At 35.2% G+C, this 7,870-nt stretch overlaps 1 protein-coding gene across 1 annotated transcript; it reads left to right on the forward strand.

Annotated features, from left to right (window-relative positions):
- The first annotated feature begins 4,827 nt into the window (after positions 1-4,827).
- Positions 4,828-6,653, forward strand: LOC143618803 (putative aquaporin PIP2-5). Its single transcript, XM_077090903.1, has 4 exons — positions 4,828-5,209; positions 5,465-5,760; positions 5,836-5,976; positions 6,470-6,653. The coding sequence occupies exons 1-4, from the start codon at positions 4,909-4,911 to the stop codon at positions 6,587-6,589; spliced, it is 858 nt and encodes a 285-aa protein (XP_076947018.1). The 5' UTR covers positions 4,828-4,908; the 3' UTR covers positions 6,590-6,653.
- The last annotated feature ends 1,217 nt before the right edge of the window (positions 6,654-7,870 follow it).

Here is a 7,870-nt window from a genome sequence, read left to right on the forward strand (position 1 = left end):
ACAATATTATCCTAATATTTTGGGCGGGAAAATATAGAAATGGAGGACTATTTGATTGACACATGACAAAAAATGGATTCCTTTATTATATATATATATATGATAGATTTTTATGTTACAAGCTTAATTGTATTTCATTTCATTTTGTCACTATTCAACTTAATAAAAAAAATGAGAATGATTTATCGTAAAAAGTCAGATAAAGGTAAACATGTATCTTTGGATCAAAGACATAACAAAACAAGCAATCTGGGTTGGTAAATATGGTGTAACATAAACTTCTCATCACTCAAAAACATATTATTTTGGGTATCTTGTATTCGTTTTGATCCTAGCATCTTACAAGTGAACCTTAATTTATTATACTATCCGCCGTTCAAAATTAAAAAAAAAATAAAATTATAGCATATAGCATGAAACTAGAACCCATAAACATGTAATTCAGAAAATATCTCAAGGCATTAGAAAGTTAACAAAATTATAGTTACGCCAAAGTGATCATTCGAAGGTCATCATGAGTTTCTTTTCTCTTGCAACTACAACTAAATGGTAAATCTCGTGTTACATAAAAATAACTTCTATATATAAAAATATTGACAAATTCTCGTGACTTGAACCTACCCTCGTTTCGCTCCTAATAGATGCGGAAACTTTGGTCGTTTTGAGCTCACCATTTACGTCAACAGGTGGTCAAAAGACGCCAGACAAAACTGTTCTGTGTAACGTAGATTTTGACGGGTTTTTTTTTTGGCATGACAAGTATGTCTTCGACAGAGTTGTAATATAACTAACCACTAAATAAATATATATATAACTAGAAACATATAACTATATCAATCATTAATGTGAAATTTCTTTAGTTTTCTAGTCCTTCACAAGGATATGTAGAATTGTGCGTGACAGCCTTTAATATACAATAAATTTATAGAGAAAATAAAGGTTATAATTAATATAGGACGAATAAGCATGACTTCAAAATCCATATGTTGTGTCACCCATTAAAGGGGGCCAAAACTGAATCAATCAAAAAATTGATGGACCACCCCTTTAAAGGGGCCAAATTTGAATCAAGAAAACTGGGAATTTTGGCGTTCATCATGTGATATAGACCGCCAAGCTCTCGTGAACTGCCATAGCGTCACTTTTATCTTAATTAAAACAAGTTGGTTTTAATTTATTTCATAGTCTTCTTGCCAATGCATACCCACTAAACACAGTTAAATTGTAAAATAATGCAAAAAGTTCAATTAACATTAGAATATTCATGTTAGGTAAAGTACCCTTAAGATAATTTCATCATCAATAAGACACATGTTTGATGGGGAGTAACCATACATCAATTTTATACCGAGAACCTGTCACATGGTTTTGGTAGAGACTTTCATATGTAATGATTCGAGATTAATTCGAACGATATCAGTTATATTTGTTATCGTTCTGATTCCCAAAACTAAATTCAAAAATATAAAAGGTATACAAATTAATTTAATAAATACAATAGAAATAAGAAAAAAAGAGTAAGGTAAGCGAATACATAACTGTTTTATATATCAAAACTACTTTGTGATTTTAAGTTAAAATTGTTTATGTATTATACGAACTACTACACACAGTGTATATGCAATTATGTAAAGCGTAGTTTAACCATTTTATGAAATAGTTATCCGTTTGTGACCATTAGAGTTTTAACCTCTACTGTTTCGCATTTATATTATGCTTTTATTCTTTTCATCTTTTTTCTGAAACAAAAAGTTTTACACATATTACTTTTTTCTTAATAAAACTAGAGGTGTTCAAGAAATCCGAAATCCGAAATCCGAACCGGAACCGAAACCCAAATAAACCGATCCGAATTCTTATTCGGATATTCGGATCAGATCAATCCGAATATCTGAATAACTAATTCGGATCGGATTCAAATATGGAATTTTAAAAAATTCGGATTGTTCAGATTGTTCGGATATCCGCTTAATCCGAATAAAAAACATGTTTTTAGTGATATTTTTAGGTTTGGTATATTAATTAGACTATTATGTGAAGTTTAAACTTTAGGACAAGGAAATGTTTAAACTTGGGGATATTTGTTAGCTGCATTTTTTGGCATGTTTTATAACACCAAACACCCAATTTTAGCCATAATTTATCATACATATATCACATTATTTTGTGAATTGTTTGTTTTATGGAGTGGAATCTACTTTGGATTGCTTATTGTTTTTTGTAGGTGCGGAGCGTTTGTCAAAAGCCATAAGCTAAACAGGTGGATTTGTGTCAACAGTTGATCATAGGACAAGGAGCTAAATCATGATATAAACTGACACAAGGAGCTAAATTAAAGATGTTAGAGCCGATGATTGAGAATAACAATTTACTTATGAGAGTGATTAAACCTCAAAATAAAGATATAATATTTATGTTGAGTGGCCATCAAATGAAAAGGGGGATAAAACGTAAATTTGATTTAATTTGTTTTAGGCTTAAAACCCCAGCCTAAGTACCGGGCCCACAACATTTTGGAGGGTTTTAAGACTGGTCACTATGGTGAGGGGCTTCGAAGCCCCTCCCCAGTGTCATGTCAGCGTCATGTGTGCACTGGGGGCTTTAAAGCCCCACCCCAAAGATGCCCCTTAATGGTGACGGGGCTTCGAAGCCCCTTATTTTTTTTCTTTTTTAATTTAATAAAACTAACAAACTTAATATAATAAAAATCAAACTTAATTAAACTAAAATACATAAAAAAACATATAAATAGAAAAAAAAATACAACTAATTTTCGAAGTCCGAGTCATCGTTTGCGTATTTTGCCATTATCCTTTCTTTCTTTTTCTCCAAAAACGCCCGCGTGGCAGGATCTAGATGCGAGAGATCCTTTGCGAGGAGCTTGAAGTCCTTCTCTCGTTGTCGTTCCAATTTAGCCTTCTTTCTTTCTTCATGCATGGCTTTGTATTCCGCATGCATCGCTTTTCTTTCTTCGTGTATTATCTTGAGTTCCTCTTTCGAGTGTTTTTTTCCTCACGAAACTCTTTAATTGCAAGCTCCAAGTTGTCAAACCGCGCGCTCACGTCGGAACTCATCGAGGATGTCGTTCTAGACGAAGACCCCCCCACCTCTAGCCGCCGCCTTTGCCCTTTCTCTTCCTATCGGACGTGGCAACTCATCCGGTTCATCAAATTGAAAATCGGGATCAATCTCGTTCAAGTTAAACTGAGAACGAGCATGCGACGCAGCTTGAGACGGCGATTGATCGACAGAAGTAGACGTTGTTTTTGACCGTTTGGACGGTCGCGGTGAAGATGTCGGGATCGGATGCCACTTTGGCGAGCTCGTGCATTTCATCCAAATATCAAACATCCCCATGTTGAATTCGCTACCATGAAGGCGATTGTATTGTTTTAACATATCCTTAAGAAGGTCGGAGTCGTTCGTGCCGCTTCCTCTGTTATTCTTAAGGCGAGTGTGAATCGTCGACTTGGGTTTCGGGAATTTGGGTTTCCACAACTTGGGTTTTGGGTGTTTGGGTTTGGGGTGGCGGAGGCATAAACGACATTGGCATTCGATAAAACATATCGTTTGGAGGCATTGCTGGTACATTCTGGTTGGCAAAGTAAGGGTTGGTAGGGTCATTATTTGCGAGTAAATTAGCCCACCACCTTTGAGACGGATCCCACGGGTTTGGGTTGGTGTTCGGGTTTTGGTTAGGGTTTGAGCTCGAGCTCGTGTTCTGGTTTGGGTTCGGGTTTGAGCTCGAGCCGGTGAAATTTGAGAAATGATTCATGGTAGAGAGTTGAGAGGTTTTTGTTTTGAAATTTGATAGTATTTGGTATTTGTTTGTGTATAGAATGATAAAATGAGTTAGTATTTATAAATAAAATAATTAGTTTTTTTTTTAAAAAAAAACTAGCCGTTCAAATGAACGTTGTGTGGGGGGGGGGGACCCACCAAAGCCACACCATCCGTGCCGGCCGTTTGAACGGCGAAATCCACCGCGCCCAATGATCAACTGCGCCCCATGGCGGTGTTCCCCGCCCGTCGCCCATTGCCACCTCAGCCCTCCACGCCCCATAGCGAGTAGCCTAAGAAGAGGAGGGTGGAAAAACTTTGGACTGCTGGAACTTTTGAAGGTTATTTCTCTTTTCAAGTTTGTGAGCTTTTAGTTTTCATGTTTAACTTCGTACGTGGTTTGATTGGTTTAGCCACCATGTCCGGCTAAATCATTGACTTATTTCGGATTATTCGGATAATTTCGGATATTATCCGAATCCGATCCAAATTGAATTCGGAAAGATTCGGATCGGATAGGAAATTTTCTAATTCGGATCGGATCGGATTTCGGATTTGGTCCGAAAATTTTAAAATCCGAATAACCCGAATAATCCGTTATCCGATCTGATATACACCCCTAAATAAAACCTATATCAAAATATAGACACTATGAATGTATTCAAATTTACACATTGTATTCTTATTATCATTACAACAAAGTATTCAAAATCATGTTGAAGACTAAATGACACACATATTGGATGTGACAAAGATCATAAAACATTAACATCAAGAAACTTGATGAGGGACAAAACTTCCTTTAACCGTCAAGTACTTACTTTCACATTTCGTAAAAAACAAGAAGCAAAAGGTGCAAAGTTAAATTTTGTTGGTGGGTCAGTCACAACATCAAATGGGTCGGTGGTGAAAACGATATTTACAATTACACATCCTTTGGACGGCAATATTTTCCACAAACTCATAATTACATTCCACCTACTCACATTATAGCCGTTGCACATTCTACACCCTTCTTATCTTCCATCTCTTTATATACCCCTCTATTATCACTCCACCATCTCACTCTTCAAATAACTAATTATAACTTGTAACAAATTTTAATAAATTAATAAGTCTATAGCAAATATGACTAAAGATGTGGCTGAACAAGGTTCATTTTCCGCTAAGGACTACCACGACCCGCCTCCGGCTCCATTTATCGACCCGGAGGAGTTGACCAAGTGGTCTTTCTATAGGGCCTTGATCGCGGAGTTCATTGCCACGCTTCTTTTCCTTTATATTACGGTATTGACGGTTATCGGCTACAAGAGCTCGACTGACCCCAACTTGAAGTTGGACCAGTGTGGTGGCGTCGGTATTCTTGGGATTGCGTGGGCCTTTGGTGGCATGATCTTTGTTCTCGTTTATTGCACCGCCGGTATCTCTGGTAAGTTTTATGAAATTACCTAAATATACAATTATTTGATAACAGTAAAAAGACCTTTTGACTTAGTGACATCATCACTATTTATTATTATTTTTTACTGTCAAAATCCTTTTTACAGACTTTAGGTAATTCTTTACCTAAAGTACGCATTTGGTGAACTTTATGATGATTTTTAACTATGTATTTATTTGTTATTATTATTTACCTTTTTACCGTTGGTAAAAACTAAAATAAAAGTTTTATGTGAATGTCTAGGTGGTCACATTAACCCCGCGGTGACATTTGGTCTATTCCTGGCTCGTAAAGTGTCGTTGATCCGAGCTGTTATGTACATGGTGGCTCAATGCCTAGGTGCTATTAGCGGCGTGGGCTTGGTCAAGGCTTTCAACAAAAGCCTTTACAATAGGTATGGCGGAGGGGCCAACGAGCTTGCGGACGGCTACAACAAAGGCACGGGTCTCGGTGCTGAAATCATCGGCACATTTGTTCTCGTTTACACTGTCTTCTCGGCCACCGACCCGAAAAGAAGTGCCCGAGACTCCCATGTTCCCGTACGAACATTAACCACTTAAAACTATTATTATTAAATTGTGAAAGTTTCAAATAATAATATTAATTGTGTGTAGGTTTTGGCACCTCTTCCTATTGGGTTTGCCGTGTTCATGGTGCACCTTGCCACTATTCCGATCACCGGAACCGGTATTAACCCGGCCAGGAGTCTTGGAGCCGCGGTTATTTACAACAAGGATAAGGCGTGGGATGATCAGGTATATTATTATATATACACTTCATTTAATTATTTATGTATTATTTTTTAAGCATATAGAGAATCGTTTAGTTTATATTAAAGATTGGTTTGTTAAAAGCTTGAACTGAGCCGGGCTTAAACAAACTTGTGCCCGGGCTTCACATGTTGAGTTCTAACAAACTTTTTATTAGTATAACTTTTATTTAATATATTTATATAATAACTATTTTTTATATACAAACATATTAAATCTATATTATCTACATAATATTTTTTGTATTAATTATAGTTAAAATAATATGCATAAAATATCTAAATGATTAATAAATAATAAACGAGTAAAACTCGAGTTTGACAAATTACTCACGAGCCAATCTCCAGCTTTATAAAAAAAACTTTAAACAAGTCTAGCTTGAGCTCAAACTCTTCTTAAATTAAAACGAACTAAAATCTAACTGGACAGTTGTTTATTATTATTATTATTAAACAGTGTTTAATTTTGATTTTGGCAGTGGATCTTTTGGGTGGGACCATTCGTCGGAGCTGCCATTGCAACCTTTTACCACCAATTCATATTGAGGGCAGGTGCAGTCAAAGCTCTTGGATCATTCAGAAGCAGCTCCCACGTTTGAGATTTATCAATTATTATTAATTGTTGTATTTTGTTTCAACCCCAAATATTTGAAAAATGAAATAATATTATTATTATTTTTTATGTTTATTTAAGTTTATTCATGAGAAGAAACAAATTTGCCTTTCATATATTCCATCACATTACAGTATAAGTATAACACGACTAATAGATGTTCAAAAGTAACAATGGAATGGAATCTTATGAAATAATCATTTTATGACACAAAAATCTTGAAAAGCAACTTTAACTACAACTCACTCATGACTTCTTGATTTTGAAGGCAAGTAAAGCTAAACCCCACCCACGAGGACACTACCATTACCACAGTTCAACTCCACTCATAATTGTACTTCTTTTAGACACTTGGAACTACACTCGAGTGAGCGGTTCTGAAATAATATATCAACCGTTCATACTGATTTTGATGTTGTAGTCCTGATAAACCCTTCAATATGGAAAAAAATCTATTGAGTCTGGTTTCAAATTTGATACCATAAGATCTCAAATTTTAACCATCACAAACATATCGATGATTGTACTAATATAAATTTAATAATTGTTTTCCAATTAAACTTACTATAAATTAAAAGACTACAAACACAGATAGCTAATGTGGTGGAGAAGATTAAGACAACTTCTTTCCTTTATGTCAAAACCTAGCTAAAACTCCTTAACCTTTATTGAAATAAATGTAGTTTTGGTTTGTTAATTTTCATATGTAGTGGCTTTCTTTCTATTCCGTTTTGTCTTTTCGTTTGTATGCTTCGTTTTTCTAGCTTCTTGCTAGTTTTTGTATATCTCCACCGTTAAAAAAATGTTTAGGGAATTGATTATGTGATTTTCTAAATCATTTTCTTTTATATTATTTGAATTGTAAATTACTTAAAAAGTTGTTTTGGGTAACCATCAAAACTATTGCTACAATTGGCATATGGATGAGTTGGGACATTTGGAGTATACCTTAAGACATTTCAATTTGTGTTACTAGTTACAGTTTTATGTTCCCATCCATCATTTTCACAAATGTTTTCACTTTTGATGTGAGCCACATATTAGTCTTTATACGTATTCGTTACATCATGGTCAAAATGACCCTTTTACCCTTGTCAGATACCCATTTCGAGTCATAGAGCATGTGGATGATACTATACACCTTGTCACAATGTTTGTCTTGTTTCATCATTTATGTTGTTGTGATGTGGATAACATTTATTTTATTGTGACATTGAGTGTACAATTTGTTGGAAATAAAGTGACCTTTATTTTAGGTCCAAGTTTA

Source organism: Bidens hawaiensis, unplaced genomic scaffold (assembly GCF_021521415.1).
Source record: "Bidens hawaiensis isolate Kalapana, Puna unplaced genomic scaffold, B.hawaiensis_p1.1 tig00002338_1, whole genome shotgun sequence".
Lineage (NCBI taxonomy): Eukaryota > Viridiplantae > Streptophyta > Magnoliopsida > Asterales > Asteraceae > Bidens > Bidens hawaiensis.